This window comes from Schistocerca nitens, chromosome 6, assembly GCF_023898315.1.
Source record: "Schistocerca nitens isolate TAMUIC-IGC-003100 chromosome 6, iqSchNite1.1, whole genome shotgun sequence".
Taxonomy (NCBI): domain Eukaryota; kingdom Metazoa; phylum Arthropoda; class Insecta; order Orthoptera; family Acrididae; genus Schistocerca; species Schistocerca nitens.
Window position 1 is genome coordinate 240,734,689 of NC_064619.1, and position 19,734 is coordinate 240,754,422.

The 19,734-nt window shown below is 43.1% G+C and overlaps 1 protein-coding gene across 2 annotated transcripts in view; it reads right to left on the reverse strand.

Moving 5' to 3' along the window:
* The window catches only part of LOC126262872 (DNA (cytosine-5)-methyltransferase 1-like), a 257,340-nt gene that overhangs the window by 230,706 nt on the left and 6,900 nt on the right, over positions 1-19,734 (reverse strand). For both annotated transcript variants that reach the window (XM_049959738.1, XM_049959737.1), the window contains exon 3: positions 724-897. In XM_049959738.1, the coding sequence (XP_049815695.1) occupies positions 724-897 (174 nt within the window). The remainder of the gene's footprint in view (positions 1-723; positions 898-19,734) is intronic.

Consider the following 19,734-nt stretch of genomic DNA (forward strand, 5'->3'; position numbering starts at 1 on the left):
TGAAGGTAACACAAAACTCACCATAAGGTGAAAGAGGAGGATGAGGAGAGACCAGAGCCACAGACAATTTACTTAGCATTGGCAGGATGGGACTGTTTTTCCACTCCTTAAGACACCAAGAGACTGTGCTGCTTCCACTAGCATTGAACCAATCAAAAACAACTCCACATAGCCATTAGCTCCAAACCACGCTAGGATAAAAAATTCTAGTTCCTTACCAACCTCTCTGATCCAAAAGGCTTCCCACATCACGCTTTTATCGCTAGCGAGGGTGCCACTCGCAAGGTCCAAAGTTAAGAGGCAAAGATGATCCCAGAGCGAGGAAATTGACTATCAAGCCCACACAGCTCAATGTCAGCTTAAGGGAAAATGAACATCCAAGCAACCTTCCCATATCCTAACTATCAGTATATACCACTGTAAATACCAACACTAGTCTAAATTACTTCAAATCAAAGACATGAGTATTACATGGTATTTAAAGAGGTTTCTTCAGTAGCCTTCAGTGGCCATACATGCCCTCATGGTGTACTGTGTCTAAGATATTAAAATGAAAACATCATACCAATTCACAATACATCACCAATAATAGGGGTAGATCCATATAAACTTTTGATCTCAAACAGGTTTGATACAGTACCTTCACTATAGATTCCATTTATGTCCACCTTAACTGCAACTGAACACAATACTAAACAACACGTATGAACATTAAACACTTACTATCAAAGTTTTCTTTGGTTTCAGATTTCACAACACTTGTTAACTGGCTGCTTCCAGTCTCTACATTCATACGCTCTTCAGCTGTTCCATCTGTATTATTTTTCTTGGATGAAGGAAATAATGATTTAATGCTTAGTTGCTTCTGGCCCTTACCATCTTTCACATGTGGGGAGCCTACAAGGAAAAAATATAAAAATAATCATAAAAAATAAAAAATGAGCAAAATAAAAAATTAAATATGCCTTGCACAGTAGATATCTACAATTGTACCTGTATGTTCTAGGAAACTCTCTGAAAAAGAGAGTCATTAACAAGAAATGTGCACACTGAAATGGGTAGCAATTCCACTTACGAATATAGTTCACAAAACTATAAAGAACTATTACTGTGACCAAAAGTTAAAGAGGTTTTTAACTATTTCTTTGCAACTATGCAACATTTTAAAAACTACAATATAAATTGGATAGATTGTTACCCACCATGCAGAGGAGGCATTGAGCAGCAGCATAGATTTTAAAAAGTTATGAACTACCTTATACATAAATCCAGCACATGTGCCACACGTTATGTTTCATACAGAAGGATAGATGATTACGCTTTAACACTACCAACGGAGGGTGAGGCCATTAGAGACAGAGCAATGTAGTAATGGTAGATATCTAGAGAAACTCAGCACGTTATCTTCAACTGAAACATCCAGAAGGCAGGTCACAGCACCCAGATTGATATGTTCATTACCTTACACAAGGCATTTCATACAGTTCAGTAGTCACCAGGTGAAAAACATTTGTGATTAGAGTATGTTGCACCAGCTTTGTGATTGGATGCAGGACTTCTTAACAGATGGAACTCGGCACGTCATTCTTAATGGAGTGAAACTGTAAGATGTGCAAGCAGCTTTCGTTACACCCCAAAAACATATAAATGATTTCGTGAACAACATTAGATGCTTTTCTTAGCTGTTTGTTGTTGATGCTGCTAATTAAATAGAGGCAACAGAAAGTTGAACAGATAAAACAGTATTCCTGCCTCTTGGAACCATGGATTCCTTCTTCAGAAGAGAGAGAACAAAAACTGAGTGAGATGGGATAAATAATGCAAGTCATTCTGCATCCAGTTTAAGAGGGACACACAATGCATGATGAAGGCAAGGAAACACTAATGAAAAGACATCAGAAGCATTGAAACTATATCAGTCAGCATTTTAGAACTTGAGATAACAGAGGAGAGTACGTAATTAGAAGCAGAGGTGGGATACGAAAAAGAGAACATCCAATGCAAAAAAAAGATAAAAATGAAGTATAATACATAAACAGAGTAGAATGAAGGGAGGGAGGAGACAATTTTCAAAGAAGGAAGAGGAGGAAACTAATTTCCATTGAATCCGGGTAGAACGCAAGATGAAAGGCTCTAAGGGAATGGTAGTTCACAAACTTGGAGTTCAGAAAATTGATAGAGGGTAAAGCCAGGGTTCCAAGTGCAACTAGTTGTTTGGTCAATTTGCAGTTGGGGCGAGAGGGGGAGGGGTGGATGGGTCGAAGGTCCAAACAGTGAGATCATTGGTTTCAAGATCCCATGTGGCAGAAACTAGGGGAGGAACAACACCAGTAGCACAGCCCACTCTTATCAGAAAAGAAAGTGGGCAAACAAAGAGGCAGAAGGAACATCGTGATGGCAGGAACAGCAAAGAAAAGGAGGGAACAGAGAGGGGGGGGGGGGGGGGGGGAAGGTGCGCGAGAGCAGGGAGTGCCCCAGAGGCACTACATGTGATGGGGGCCCAGCACTGCTGCCGATCCACCCAGACCCCACACCATACCATGATCACAACACAATGAGGACAACACCAGAGGAAGAAGATCGAGGAAAATGGAAAAATGACACGAAAGACCAGACAAAATATACAAAAAAAGGCAGGAAACCTGGACAGCTTAGAGGCAAAGCTGAAAGGCTGTAAAAAAAAGAAGGGGGAGAGGAGGCAGATGTAACCATGCAAGAATTGACCACTAATACCCATTAAGGTGGCAGCAGTCCAGCAAAATATGGATCACGATGAGGGATGCCCCGCAACTACAAATGAGGCGGGCAAGAAAGGGGCACTCATTACTGAGTAAAAAAATCATGGGTCAACCTCGAATGGCCAATATGAAGATGGCAGAGGGGAGGTAACTTCCCACTGGGGAAGGCGAAAGGAAGAACACCACATGGCAGGAGCCCCTTAATTGCACCAAGTTTATTGGACAGCACAAAGAGAGCACTGAAGCGACAGAGGCTTTCAGACGCAGACAGACCCATTCAAAATCAGGGCTAAGGAAATAAGTGGGTATGTTCAGGAGAGGACATGGGGAACAGGACAAAGTAGGAAGATGAAAATTTGGACGAAGAGAAGAGAGATGAAGTCCAACCGGTAAACCCACCTGAGAGTGGGCAGTGGGAGGGTGACATCCTTGAGTCATAACAGGAACAAAATAGGAGTAGTGAGGAGGGAAAGAGCGGACAGTGATTGCATAGGAAGCTAGGAGCTGGGACCGCCGCCAAAAGGGGAGTGGAAGGGGTTGGCGGGTAGGGGGAGGGGGGCATTCCAGCATCAACTAGAAGACTTGACAGGGCTAGTGCAAAAGGCACCTGTTGCCAAACAGACACCGAGATAATGGACCAGGTCCAAGAGGAGAAGTGTGGAAAGGGCAGCTGACCCATAAACTTGACAACTCACGTTGAGACAGGACATAACTAAGGCCCTACAGAGGCAGAGAAGAGTTTAACTATCCACACTCCAATAGGTGTGGGCAAGGAAGCAGAGGACACCGATTTTATGAAAACAGCCAATCTTCAGAAGGCACGTATGGGGCAGCCAAGTTATCATGCTGTCAAAAAGAAGACTAAAAACAGAACTGGCAGACAACGGTCAGGTGTTGGGCTTCGAGGTACAGTTCCAGAATATGATGGAGCATAGTACAGCGACACAAATGCACTATCCATGATTCAAGGTGAGCAAACTGAAAACTGAGAGAGAGCATACAGATGCACCGGATGGCACCCTGACGCCGCCGCTCTGCAGAGGCCTCCAACTGGGAACTAGTCCAGATACATAATTCATCCACGTGGCCACGAGTCCATTTATAGGATAAGAAAAGGACACTTAATATGAAAACTTGTGGAATGCCATTCTCCTGCATTCCCAGCGTATCTGTTTGCTCCGTTTGATTAAATAACATGCTTTGGCACAAAGGTATTTAAAAGTAATAAGACTGGCAGAGGATGGGCGCCGCGTAAGATGTTGCAAGGCTCGACGGCAATCAGGGATGGTGATGGCAGCAGCTATGCACTGAATGACAGCACTGAATGAGGCCTGTCAAGTGTGGGATGGTAATGCTGGCAGTGTGAATATTCTTACATGACATGTCACGGATGACTTCATCAATACAACCTTACAAAGAGGTGGTAAACATGACCAGGACAGTATAAAGAAGCCAATCAGTGTGATGGAAAGCCAGCAGATTAACCTGGCCATTGGTAGGAGGGAAGGGAAAGAGAGAATCCACAAGAAGTGGTCACTGCCACAGAGGTAATTGCACAGCTATCGGTGTAATGATGTGAAAAAGGGAGGCAAACTGAGCGAAAGAGCTACGGCAAAGAAAGGGCCATAAGCGACACTAAAATGTATAAAGGAACCATCACTAAGAATACACATATAATAGTCCACAAGAAACTAGTCTATGAGGAGCCCTGGCTACATGAAAAAACACTGCTCCACAAGGGGGTGATGGGCATTAAAATCCACAAGGAGAAGGGATGAAGAGGGAATTGCTGAAAGAGAGCCATTATAGGGCAGCAGGCATAGGTGGCCTGTCAGAATAGAAATGGGGATTGCAAACAATATCCATAAAGTCCAAGTGGACCCGGATGGCAACTGCTTCCATGTAGTATGAAGGGGGATCCATGTATACACAAAATCTGTATGGACCAATGTGCAAACACCACCTAAGGCCCTGAAAGGGCCAATCCAGATCTGATAGAAACCATGGAACCCACAACAGTCAGTGAGTGGGCATCAGTAAGTAAAATGAGATTACGGGAGAATGACACAAGCTGTGGAGTAACAGAAAATAAGGGACTGCAATTCCAGAAGTTGACATTAGTATCCATTACAATTCTATTAAATAAGTGCAGAAAGGGAGACAATTGGGCCAAAGCTGGGTCATAATCCATCACTAACAAGGTCAGACTCTTTGAGTCAGCACCTCTGGGGACACCAGAGAGGCTCTTTCTAGTAACTATGTTTCTTCCTCCTCTTTCGTGGTTCGCGTAGAGCAGGACAGAGAGAGAGAGAGAGAGAGAGAGAGAGAGAGAGAGAGAGAGAGAGAGAGAGAGAAGGCTTCAGTGACATCAGGAACAGAGTGGGCAACCTGGGGGCACACAGACTGTCAGGACTAGGATAAGGAGGGAGGAGGGGGAAAGGGCATAACAGAGGCAATGTTAGATGTCATAGACATAGAGTGAAGAGACGGTCATATTTTTGATGAGCCTCAGTGCACGAAAAATGATCAAGGAACTTAATACTCCTGTATTTTCCTTTTCCTTCTTATAAACTGAGTGTGGAGAGTGACTGTTGTGTCAATTAACTCACACAGGTCACACAATACAGGGGCTCCCCTCATGGAATGGACATCCTCATTCCCCACATATTGGGTCCTCTGATCCCAAAATGCGAACACTGGGAACACCTGATGGGTGGCAGGACATATGGCTTCACGTGACAGCGATAAACCATAACCCTGATCTTCTCCGAGAGGGTGTTTCCCCTCAAATGCCAGAACTAAGGCATCGGTATTGATGCTATTGTCCTTAGGACCTTTACGAACGCAACGAACAGAATGACTATCCCATTGTTCCAGATTGGGCCAGAGTTCCTCATCAATTTGAAGGATGAGGACCCTATGAAAATTGACCCCTTAGCCATATCAACAGACTGGTGAGGAGTCACAAACCCTAGATTGTCACCATGATGGTCACAAGCACGAAGGGTTGCGGATTGGGTGGCAGTAGTACTTTTGATCAACAGCAAAGACAACCACATATTATCAAGAGACTCCACTTCACCAAACTTGTCTTCAGTATGTTCCACACAAAATAATAGCTTGGTGGCAATGACAAGTGTCCCCCTCAGTCCTGGTGCAGACCAGGTAGTGGGACAAAAGTTTCACCCCAAGCCAGGAAGACTGGTCCTCCTCTCAGGGAGTAGCCACGGAAGGAAATGCCACAGGTTCATAAGCAGCAGCATTAAATGATCCATTACCAACTGAAGACATATCCTGAGAAGAAAGGCCAGTTTTTTTTTTTTTTTTTTCAGCTTAAAACGTTTCATATGCAAAGCATCCACCCTGATACCACCAACTTCAATCAAGAGCTCTCACCTTGGCTACCACCCAGCCATAGCAAGGGCTATCTGGAATGGTAACTATCGCCAGAGTTACAAGGTTCCAGAATGACAAATAACCGTTCCTAGTGGTGAGGCAACAGCTCAGATATCAGAAGAGTGATACCTGTGTTGTCAGAGGGCTCAGCCAAACGGATATGTAAAAGCCACAGCACATAGACTCGATACATGTACTAGAGACCCAGCGGGGAGGGGAAGGGGATGGCTATGGCATAGAAGGAAGAGCGAAAGGAAGGGTAGAGGAATCCACATTGTAGATGCTAGGGATTGAATTCTTCCCCAAATGGATCACATTATGGCCACAAAATTTAGTAGTGGAGGTCAAAGCCCTAAGGGGAATCAAAAATGCCAAAAAGGAAAAGCAAAAAAGAAATGGCAAGAGGAACAAAAACTGGAAGGGATACAACAAACGAAGTGGATAGTAAGGTCGACATAACTAAGAACACTGTGAGAGGAGGAGAGGGCAGAGGGGAAGGAGCAAGTACAGGAGGGGAAGAGCATGGGGAAGGAAATGCAGCCAGGTGAGGAAGAATGGGTTGCAATAGCTTGGGGCCCCATGTGCACGAGGAATGAAATCACGAAAGCACAATGAGCCACCCGAGGGTGGACGAGAGGAATGCTGTAGCAAAGTGGGTCACAAAGTAGTCTGCAAGAACTGATGAATCAGTAGAAGGACCACCCTATCGGACAAGACCCCGAACAGCTGTTGATCTTTGGCAGCCTATCAGACTATGGGGCTTGGCCCACACCTGAGATAAAGAGCCATATTTCTCCAGGGAGGAGACATAGCACTCTAGCGTCCCTTCTAACTCTGTTTGATTACAGCAAGCCTTAGCACGAAGTTGCTTAAAAGTGGTGAGGTTGGTCTGTGAAGGATGCAACGATTCAATCTTTAATATCTACTGCAATGTCTCTGGTCCAGTACATTATCAGCTATGAGGGAGAGAGGGAGCTGTAGAAAGGGCAGTGGCAGTTCCAGCAGTACGGTACACTCCACCACAGGCTGTGGTGTTCATTGAAGTCCCCAAGTATGAGAAAAAGGGAAAAGTGTTTGGATTTATGTGCTCAATTTAACATACGTAAGTGGCATGCCTGGAGGTTAGCTAAATGTTGCAAATGGTAACTTCTGAGTTCATTTGCACCAGCACTGCTACTGCCTCGAACGATGTATAAAGGGGAATCGATTCACTGATGACATTTGTACAAACCAAAGTAGAGATTCCTACAGATGCCATCCCTGAGCCACCACGGTTCAGACAGAACACACGATAACCCCAGAATGTTGGTAGGTTTAAAACAGTGGTGGGGGACCAAACTATGAGGTCATCGGTCCCTTGTTCACAAGGGAAAGAAGAAAAAGGAGATGTACAGCACAATAACAGGAGAAAGGAAGAACTAGAAGAACGACAGAAGGACAACCAACACTACTATGGACGAAATAAGAAAACCACACTGAAAAGCAAGAAAAAGGGAGTAAAAACAAGAGAGCAGATGACCTTGGCTGGCCAACTACGAGAATAAAAAGGAAAAGCCAGCCATTCTGCAACACATTAAAAGGTGGTGGTGGTGGTTAGTGTTTAACGTCCCGTCGACAACGAGGTCATTAGAGACGGAGCGCAAGCTCGGGTTAGGGAAGGATTGGGAAGGAAATCGGCCGTGCCCTTTCAAAGGAACCATCCCGGCATTTGCCTGAAACGATTTAGGGAAATCACGGAAAACCTAAATCAGGATGGCCGGAGACGGGATTGAACCGTCGTCCTCCCGAATGCGAGTCCAGTGTGTTAACCACTGCGCCACCTCGCTCGGTACACATTAAAACATCCACCCTAAAAGCATTAGAGTGCAGAACACAAATGGACAAAGGACATGTGCTAAAACTTATATAGAATGATAAAACCCACCATCACGTATAAAACATAAAACTAAATTAGCCGATGAAGCATTGTCAGCTAAAATTAATGGCAACAAGTTCGGTGACTGAAGAGTCCATCGCATGGCAGCCAAAGAAGAGCAGCTCACCAAGACATGGGCCACTGTCAGCCGGGCGCAAAACTGACACTGAGGTGGGCCGTCACGGCGCAGGAGGTAGCCATGGGTCACCCAAGCGTGGCCAATGCGGAGCCGGCAGAGAACCACAGAGTCCCTGTGACAGGCCCACATGTATGAATGCCACACATTCGTAGTCTCTTTAATGGCACGCGGTTTGTTGTGCGTACCGAAGTTACGCCATTTCGTCACCCAAAGCCGCAAAACCTTGGGATGTAGTACTGAATGCAGGTCAATTGCAGAGAAGCTGATCTCCATAAGTGGTTTCCATGCAGCCTGTTTGGCCAGCCTGTCGGCAAGTTCACTGCCTGGCATTCCAACGTGACCTGGGGTCCAGATACACACCACTGAATGACTGGACCATTCCAGGGCATAGAGGGACTCCTGGATGGTCGCTACCAAAGGATGATGAGGGTAGCACTGGTCAATAGCTTCTAGGCTGCTCAAGGAGTCAGTACACAGAAGGAACGACTCCCCAAGCCATGAACGGATGTACTCAAGAGCTCGAGATATAGCCACCAGCCTGGCTGTGAAAACACTGCAGCCATCGGGCAAGGAATGCTGTTCAATATGTCCTCCATGGGCATACGCGAAGTCGACATGAGCATCAGCCACCGAGCCATCGGTGTAAATCACTTTGTGGCCTCAGTACATATCAAGAATCGAGAGGAAATGGCAGCGGAGAGCTGTGGGGTCAACTGAGTCCTTAGGGACATGTGAAAGATCCAGGCGAAGTCGTGGACTAGGTGTACATCATGGAGGTGTACGTGAATGGACCTCAAGTATAGGTGGTAAAGGAAGGATTCCAGTTCGGAAAGAAGGGATCGGACACGAACTGCAATTGGAAGCCTTGAGCTGCGCCGCCGATGCAGGAGATGAACAGCCATGGGTGGGAAAAGGAGACAGTGATTCAGATGCTCAGGAGAACTATGAACATGTGCAATATAACTGGCCAGCAGTTGTGCATGCCGAACCTGCAATGGAGGGACTCTGGCCTCCACAAGGACGCCGGTCACCAGACACATCCTAAAAGCTCCTGTCGCTAGGCGAACGCCACAGTGGTGCACTGGTTCGAGTAAACACAACGCTGAGGGTGCCGCCGAATCATAAACCAGACTCCCATAGTCAAGGCGGGATGGAACAAGAGCTCTGTAGAGCTGCAGCAGCGTAGAGTGATCTGCAGCCCGGTGTTGCTCAGGCAGCAGAGGGCATTGAGGAGCTGCCAGCACTTCTGCTTAAACTGACAATGGTGAGGAAGACAAGTCAATCAGGTGTGGAAAACCAGTCCTAAAAATCTATAGGTCTCCACTACAATGAGTGGACCATCATTAAGTTGAAGTTCTGGTTCTGGATGAACAGTACGACGCCGAAAACTGGAAACTGTGGGCTAGAGCCCATGACTGCGCCTTGTGGATGGCTCCCTGCAGGCGCCTCTCAGCAACACCAGTACTGGTGGAGCAATACAAAATGCTGAAGTCTTCTGCATACAGAGGTGTGTTTCAATACATTAACTTTATTAGTTTTCACCATTAACTTTTATTTTATTCTTCAGTCACTCCAGGACTCAATACTTTCTTGGATATCATGTACAAGGAGTGTTGTCTGACGCTTGACATGGCTGACAGCAACGTAGTTTAATTGACAAAGTGGTGACCGTTTGCAATTTTAACACAGGTCAGTCCTGGTTATGGCAACTGTTCCACATTACATGCGAACTGCCCCATCTTTTACTACTACTTCACTATTTTTTAATCAAAGATCAGTTTCTGATTACTAATTCTATTCCTTCGTTTTTTTTTTTTTTTTTAAGACTGTTTATTTTTCAACTACAGAGGGCTGAGAACTTTGCCTAGCCATGCCATCTCTTAATATGCGGCATTCTGTAACTCCCAACACCATGTGACATAGCATTTGTAAATAACCTTCTTTCAGTATGAAATTTTAGATCTTATTTATTAAATACATATTGACCTGTTCTTTGTCGCATATGAAATCCACACCTAGTTTCATAACTAGATGCGTAATATTTTCTTCCGTGTTTACGTATATTCATTCCGTACTTTAACATATCTCATAGCTTCATTTCCCCATTATCAAAGCATTAATTTAAAATTTTTCTGTACAGATATACAAGAGAAGTAATTAAAAATTGTGAGACCAGCTGTGTGGTTCTTTAATTGACTTAAGTAATTACACCTGCAGCACAGTATTGGACTTTTCATTCAGTTTTATATTTTAATAGTTTTAACACCTTGTTGAACATTTTTATCATGTACACGGCATATTTTCGTATAACAAAAGTTTAAATTGGAATTCCACCAAACACCACATGTTAATTTCCAAAGCATTGAAATCGAGATTGTGATGCGCTTTTGTAAGACAGTCTTAGCTCACGCCACATGACCTTGCCAGAATTGACAGCTGATATTCAGAGCATAGGACACATGATGTCAGCCAATAGCAACATCAATGTTAAGTAGCGCAAACACACAGATAGGAAAAGTTGATGGTTTAAATTAATATACAAAATGTTGCAACAAGAAAAGAAAAGCTTTCACATATAATATTGGTCTCTAAGATTAATAAGCTACAACTGAAGCTAAGCTTTCACATATAACGATGTTTTTAGCACATGTTACACTTTTAAGATTCATCTTAAATTTTTAGTAACGTCATAAATGTCTGATGATCTGGGCTCGAAATTCTTCTAAACGGTCACCCTTAAAGAGTTGATTTTTTAAATGAGAGTCAAAAAAAATTCATGATACATTCTCGCACATAATTCATCTTGCATAGAAGGAAATTTACTTTGAAAGTAAACCACCATTCGCAAAATTTTCCCGCTACCTGTTAGAAATAGGTTCGTATTTCAGCAGTTGCCAGAGCGTGCCAGGTGCACATTCTTATGTCCAGATTCCCAATGAAGTAGGCCTCGACCTGATATTAAGTTTTTTAGTGTGGTTTTCAAGATGTAAATTACAGTTGGAACTAGCCAATACTGTGGAATTAAACACTTCATTTCAAATAAATTGACTGCCTCAGTGGAAAAGATTAATAAAAGCCAAATTTCTTTAGCAAACCGACAAAAATTACTTCATTGTTCTACGAGGCGATTAATGCTTGACTGTCAAAAGGCGGAAATAAAATAAAATCTAAAACTAGTAACATGTTTTATCCTTCTGTAATTATGTGAATTTATTTTAATTCACTCGACAGCTTCTGACCACAGAAACCCGTTGTTTTCATTTGATGCGAGAGCAGCAAATGAAGAAGAAACAGCAAAATCACTACACGTAAACACGGGTCACGTGGAAACTACCCACCTCCCCACTACAACTCAGACTGCTCTAAGCATTGGGCACAGATCTATGATGTTTCTGAGCAAGAGCAATTCTAGATTTCCCCTCCACCCCCTTGAGCATTTTAATTTAAAAAAAAATTAAGTTTTCAAAAATATGTTCATTTTGTAGTGCACATTTTTCTGAAGAGTCTGATACATAAAACATATTTTCAAAGAAATGTAAGACATGTTATTCAGTCTTAAGTGTGCCAAAGTGCAGTGCCATGCTTCTTCAAACAGCATTCTTACATCGCACTTCACCATGTACCGCTCTGTGGAATTCAATGTGTATATCTTGTAATGAATGCCATCAGACTATATTCAGCACAGTGGAAATTAAAATGTCCTGTGGTGCCTCTCCTCCTCCTAATCAGCCGGTCTAACATCTAGCCCCTCTTTAAAAATCTCGCAATTAATATTGGATGGGGATATTTGTAACAGTGACAGCAAGAACTCTACAGAATATGTGCACTCTTAATTGCCTATTAGCTAATAACATGCTGTTTTGTGTGACAAAATTAAATATAGGATACATAAAACCAGTAAAGAGAGGAGGCAAGCAAAACAGTACACATTTCTTCAATCCATAAGTCCAAGCATTTCTCTCTCTCTAATTTTGTTATAGTTTTACATGGAGTGCTTTCCTTTCTGGAAAAGGATCTATGACCTCATCAAAGTTCGTCAAATGTTTTGCTACATGAAAAGTCTAAATGTCATTGTCTAATACTGAAAAATCTGTTGGTACAAAAACAGGGTGTATACACGGACAAGGAAAAAAATAAATCCCGGATTTCCTGGTTAAAAATACAATTTCTCCCGGGTGAAGACACACTTTCTCCCTGTTAACTGACAGTCTACTTTCTCTCAGAACTGTGTAACTTATCAGTCCTTTGAATGGTTATGTTTTTATACAGGGACGTAGAATTTCCCGGTGCTTTAGAAAACGAATCTCTGGGGAAAGAAACATGTTACGGAAAGATCTTTGATGTGCAGCAACATGTTCGCTGCATATTTTCGTATTACAAAAGTATAAATTCAAATTCCACCAAACACCACAAGTTACTTTCCACAGCATTGAAATTAAGATTGTGATGCGCTTTTGTAAGCCAGTCATAGGTCATGTCACGTGATCTTGCCAGCCAATGACAGCAGGTATTCAGAGCTTAGGATACGTGATGTAGTCGGCCAATAGCAACATCATTAAGTAACACAAACAGCAACAGTTAATGGTTTAAATTAATATACATAGTGTTGCTACAAGAAAAGAAAAGCTTTCATATATAATATTGGTATCCAACATGCTGCAAGAGAAGCTAAGATTTCAAATATAATGTTGGTCTTTTACGTGTGTATTACACTTTAAGACATATCACACAAATAAGCCAATAAAATTTTTAATAATGACAAATGTCTGGTCTTCTGGGGTCGAAATTCTTCTAAATGGCTCATCATCAAAATGCTGATTTTTAAATGAGAGTCAAACGCTCTGTAATTTAAAAAATTAATCGTATATTCTTGCACATAGTTCAACTTGTGTAAAAGGAAATTTACTTTGAAAGTAACGCTTTTCAAACCACCATTCACAGTATTTTCCTGCGACCTGTTAGAAATAGGTTCGTTTCAGCAGTTGCCAGAGAGCGCCAGATAACAGGTGCCATCGGACTTGCATAGCTATGATGACGTAGGAGGCCCATATGTTCGTACATGTAAAACATTAAAAGATCTTACATTTAAAATGTGCAGATTTAAAGTGCACAATTTTATGTCCAAATTCCCAATGAAGTAGGCCTCGACCTGGATATTAAGCTTTTCAATGTGGTTTTTGGGATGTAAATTGACTTGGAGTACCAATACTGTGTTATGTTTGGTTCTTTATTATGAAATAATGCCATATCTGTTAGAAGATGAAAATGTGCACTTTAAATGCAGCAAAAAGTGTGGAATTAAACTCTTTGTTTCAAATATATTGACTGCCTCAGCAGAAAAGATTAATAAAAGAAAATTTCTTTAGCAAACCGACAAAAATAGCTTCACTGTTCTGCAAGGCGATTAAAGCTCGACGATCCGAAAAGTGGAAATGGAAGAAAATCTGAAACTATTAACATATTTTTGCCTTCTGTAATTATGTGGATGTCTTTTAATCCACTTGATAGCTCCTGGCCACAGAAATCAGTTTTGTTTTCATTTGACGTGAGAGCAGTAAACGAAAAGGAAACAGCAAAATCACTAAATGTAAACATGAGGCACATGGAGACTACCCCTTCCCTGCTATAACTCAGACTGCTATACGGATCAGTCCTGGATCTACAATATTTCCAAATCGGGGTAATACTAGAGAGAGGCGCCCACTAATGTAAAAAGTTGTGATGTCACGCTCGTCGGAGGCAATTTGTTGGTACGAAGCATTGCAGACTCTTGTATGAGCGATGTGTTTTGTTGTTGTATACGGCGCATTTCCTTTGCAATTTAAGTTTTATTTTCATTTTTTCTCTCGTTCATGTTTTATTGCTGCAGTAGTGGGATACAGTAATATGCTTTGTTAGTGTGTCGGTTGTTACAAGTCAAAATTACAAATGTAACTGGAAACAAGAACAATGAAAAATTCCTGGAATTCTAAAAAATTCCCGGGTTTTTCCCGGTTTTCTCCCAAATGAAAAAGTTCCCGGATTTTTCCTGGATCTCCCGGGTCGTATACACCCTGAAATAGTACCCAAGACTGGTGTGGTTTCTTGATCTCATTACATGTATTTTGTCACTGTCTGCAAGATGAAATGAAATAGACCTGTCTAATATTGCAGCAATTCTAACACACCAAATAAACGACACTGTTTTGGCACTAATGGTAACTTTTATAACTCAGTAGAATATCACTCACGAAGTACCGATATCAAATGCCTGTTATGCCTACTACAAGCAAAAAAGCTTTATGTAGGAAATAGTTTCACATTTCATTCATACGATCCAGCTTCTCAAGCACGAGATCGAAAAGTAGTAGTAGTAGTACAAAATTTTTTATATAAATTTTTCTCTGATTAACTTCCCTAACCCTGCCACAATAACCAGTTTAGTTATCCCACATTTATTCTCCAGTTAGGCATTATTACGTGTTCGTACAACACGTTTTCCGCACTACTCACAGAGTAGAACTTAAGCGGCTGCTAGCCAGGGGCTGTACAACTGTCCGTTACTAGTGTAGCAATCTGGTCAAAAAATTTCTGTTAGAATTTCATTTTCTTGGCTACACCGAGAATACAATACATGATCTTCCTCACATGTTATTCCTGTTAGTTGTTTATTTCCACTCTGGTAGTCTGAATCTACGGATTTCGCTAGTAATTATAACAATGCTGATCATTCGCACACCTAATCAACCTCATAAACAAATAGCAAATGGCATTCACCCATTTGGCTTTATTCTGCTCAGCTCGTATAGTCCCATCGCCTTTTGTCTGTAGGAAAGTTTATTTCTAGATGCAACGGGGATTCCACTGGCAGAGACATCACGTGGAGTATGTGTGCATCCAAAAATTAATTTATGATTTGTTCAGAAATCAACTTAGAGTGTGTCCAGCAATGTTCAAAAACAAATGGGAGGCATGTCAAAATCACATGAATAATCTACACTCCTGGAAATGGAAAAAAGAACACATTGACACCGGTGTGTCAGACCCACCATACTTGCTCCGGACACTGCGAGAGGGCTGTACAAGCAATGATCACACGCACGGCACAGCGGACACACCAGGAACCGCGGTGTTGGCCGTCGAATGGCGCTAGCTGCGCAGCATTTGCGCACCGCCGCCGTCAGTGTCAGCCAGTTTGCCGTGGCATACGGAGCTCCATCGCAGTCTTTAACACTGGTAGCATGCCGCGACAGCGTGGACGTGAACCGTATGTGCAGTTGACGGACTTGGAGCGAGGGCGTATAGTGGGCATGCGGGAGGCCGGGTGGACGTACCGCCGAATTGCTCAACACGTGGGGCGTGAGGTCTCCACAGTACATCGATGTTGTCGCCAGTGGTCGGCGGAAGGTGCACGTGCCCGTCGACCTGGGATCGGACCGCAGCGACGCACGGATGCACGCCAAGACCGTAGGTTCCTACACAGTGCCGTAGGGGACCGCACCGCCACTTCCCAGCAAATTAGGGACACTGTTGCTCCTGGGGTATCAGCGAGGACCATTCGCAACCGTCTCCATGAAGCTGGGCTACGGTCCCGCACACCGTTAGGCCGTCTTCCGTTCACGCCCCAACATCGTGCAGCCCGCCTCCAGTGGTGTCGCGACAGGCGTGAATGGAGGGACGAATGGAGACGTGTCGTCTTCAGCGATGAGAGTCGCTTCTGCCTTGGTGCCAATGATGGTCGTATGCGTGTTTGGCGCCGTGCAGGTGAGCGCCACAATCAGGACTGCATACGACCAAGGCACACAGGGCCAACACCCGGCATCATGGTGTGGGGAGCGATCTCCTACACTGGCCGTACACCACTGGTGATCGTCGAGGGGACACTGAATAGTGCACGGTACATCCAAACCGTCATCGAACCCATCGTTCTACCATTCCTAGACCGGCAAGGGAACTTGCTGTTCCAACAGGACAATGCACGTCCGCATGTATCCCGTGCCACCCAACGTGCTCTAGAAGGTGTAAGTCAACTACCCTGGCCAGCAAGATCTCCGGATCTGTCCCCCATTGAGCATGTTTGGGACTGGATGAAGCGTCGTCTCACGTGGTCTGCACGTCCAGCACAAACGCTGGTCCAACTGAGGCGCCAGGTGGAAATGGCATGGCAAGCCGTTCCACAGGACTACATCCAGCATCTCTACGATCGTCTCCATGGGAGAATAGCAGCCTGCATTGCTGCGAAAGGTGGATATACACTGTACTGTGCCGACATTGTGCATGCTCTGTTGCCTGTGTCTATGTGCCTGTGGTTCTGTCAGTGTGATCATGTGATGTATCTGACCCCAGGAATGTGTCAATAAAGTTTCCCCTTCCTGGGACAATGAATTCACGGTGTTCTTATTTCAATTTCCAGGAGTGTATATCTAAAAACAAAGATGATGTGACTTACCAAATGAAAGTGCTGGCAGGTCGACAGACACACAAACAAACACAAACATACACACAAAATTCAAGCTTTCGCAACAAACTGTTGCCTCATCAGGAAAGAGGAAAGGGGAGGGAAAGACGAAAGGATGTGGGTTTTAAGGGAGAGGGTAAGGAGTCATTCCAATCCCGATATAGCAATGTGCGCTGGATGCTAGGCACTGTGTGAAATAAGGTTTCCCCCCCCCCCCCTCAACAATATGAATTTGGTGCCCCCCCTGAAACTGCCGCCTGGGGCAGATACTCCGGTTTGCCCCCTGCCCCTAGATCCAGACCTGTTGCACTTGCACGACTCTGGTAGCTTGCTCATGCCAGTAACATTTTTCCGGGTAGCATCTGGCTGCTTGCTGCGACTGCTTATACAGCTAACAGGCACACTTCTGTAGCCAGAACCGGGAAAAGGTACTACTCATACACGACTGAACTGCACATGCGCATGAGCCCACTTGCAACCTCTCAAATGAATCTAATGTAAACCATTGTGACGTCCCACTCATCGGAGGCAAGTTGTTGTTCTGAAGCATTACATGGTCTTCCTAAAGCCTCCGACACCTCTTGCTGTTGGCAGACGCTTGTATGAGCACTGTGTTTTGTTGTTGTATATGGCGCATTTCTTTTGCAACTTAAGTTTTGTTTTCCTTTTTTTCCTCTTGTTCATGTTTTATTGCTGCAGTATTATTCTGCAGTAGCAGGATGCAGTAATATCCTTTCTTAAGAGTATCGGTTCTTACCAGTCAAAATTACAAAAATTTAACTGAAAACTAAAACAATGATAAATTCCTGGAATTCTAAAAAATTCCTGTGTTTTTCACCATTTTCTCCCTGATGAAAAAAATTCCCACATTTTTCGCAGATCTCCTGTATCATATTATTTCCCAGATCTCCCGCATCATATACACCCTGTCTTAGGTATTGCTTTGACAATTATTTTACGTTCTGAATTTTAGATGAATCCCCTTTTTTTCTTAGAAGTCACTTTATGTCCTTTGCTTACAATTTTACTGACTGAGAGCAAATTTACAGACAGTTTGGGATTTGAATGACGTCACATGCTTCCACTCCTATTGTTTTAAAACCAGTATAGAAGACCAGATCAACACTTTCAGTAGTCAGATACTAAGCCATCACCTCCCACACTGAACACTGTACTATTACATGGCTTGACATTATGAAGCTTCCTTTCATCATTAGTGATGCGAGTCCAGGCACAAGAATCTAAATACCGTTTTATATCCTTTACATAAGACTGTTTAACATCAGCTCCTAAAAATCTTTCTATTGTTGTGACTGTTTCCTAAATACATATCCGTCACTGTTATTTTTTGACCAGCTTCCTCCTTTTCCGCCTTGCTACAACAATATATTGTAGGCCTCTGCTTATCTGTATATAAAGCAGATTTCCATTTAACGACTTGTAGAAGTTTCACTTTAATAGAATCTTCCATGGTACATGTGCCACTGTTTTCAAGTGTCACAATCATAGGCTAATAATGAACAGTTAATACAGTCAGGAGAAAAGTGCCAATCCACGCTTCACTCACCGAAAGCTTCATTTAATTTAATTTAAAGATGGTCATTGTTATTCAATCACAGTAGTCATCCACCAACTTGCATTTCTCTAATTTGGTTGTGATTTGTGATCTAATCAAGCCCATTCTACATGTGAGTCCTGAGTCTTCAAACGCTTTTTCCAAGGCCGTCCCAGCTTCTGCTGCCGTTTTGTCCCCCTTATATGGGAATAATTTACCTTGTTCACAAAAAGTATAATCCAGGAATGTGCCTTTTGTCTCTCTTTCGATAACTGTCCCATCTTGTAGAATCCGAAGCATGGTTTTCAAACACTCCCACAGTTCATCATGGACTAAATACACCTTCATGGCAAATTTCGTTGTCCAATAATTTTCACACCCAATCAACTTTTCAATCACTGCTATCCAGCTGGGACTGTAACACTCAGTTTTAGCTCCGAGTGGAAAAAACGGCAGTCTGCATACACAATGATCAATCAGCAAAAAATGAATGATCGGCACATGTGTAACTTCCAAACCAGCTCGGTGTTTCCACACACGACTGATTTTTAACATTTATAAAACCTTACTTTCACACCTGTGTCTGGGCCCATAGCCTTTTGTTGAACATTTTTTTCTAAAACAAATGTGAAAAGTTTCTGAAATAACATTTTATTAATTCCTCAGTATGTGCATAACAGCTACACCCCAGAACACATAACCACCAAGTCAGGAACCTGACAACCACTGCCCCAAGCACAACAGAATGGCTACCATCCTTGGTTTTGGGTGTATTACCTGAAAGGAAGGCTGCAAAGAGAGAAAGGCACAAAAGGTGGAATATTACGTAATGGTCGGTGACCTTCCCTGCACAATCAACTCTTCTGCAAAATTTGGAAAAGGAGCAACAAGTCAGACCAAAAAAGGGGCCATTAGTTAGGAATGAGAAGTTGTAGAATGCTGGAAGGAAAGAAAACAAGTATCCAAAATCACAAGCCCCACCCAAGCACAATCAGTGCCAAAAACATCCAATGGAAAGGCAGAGGGGAAAAAAAAGAACAGTAGAAGAATACACTTGCAGCACTGAATGGGAATTAATAATGCAAAGTCTGGGGCCTCGTGGTGGCCAAGCAAGTAATCATAGAAGAGATGCAAGCCCTCAGGGAGCGTGTGGGGGGTGGGGGGGGGGGGGGGCAGAAAGACAATATCAGTGTCACTGTCAATGGAGTCAGCTTTTCCAGACTAAGATCTCAAGTGTTGAAATCTGAAATGTCAATGCTGCAACAAAGATCCTCACACACAATTAGTTGTAATTTCCACCCAGCTTTATAGATCTGAGTCCTGGACATGCTACAAACAGTACCTTAACAAGCTGGAACAATATCACCAGTTATTCCCCTACTCTGCATATAATATGGACGTGTTGAAGGTTAAATGAAACGATTTTAGAGTGATCAAGGCTACTGTAGAGATTTGTTACATTAATGTTAATTGGGAGACCTCAGCCCTCAATTTTTCATATTGGAGATCAGTAGTCCACCATGGGCACTTCATTTTGAAAATAGCTGACAAACA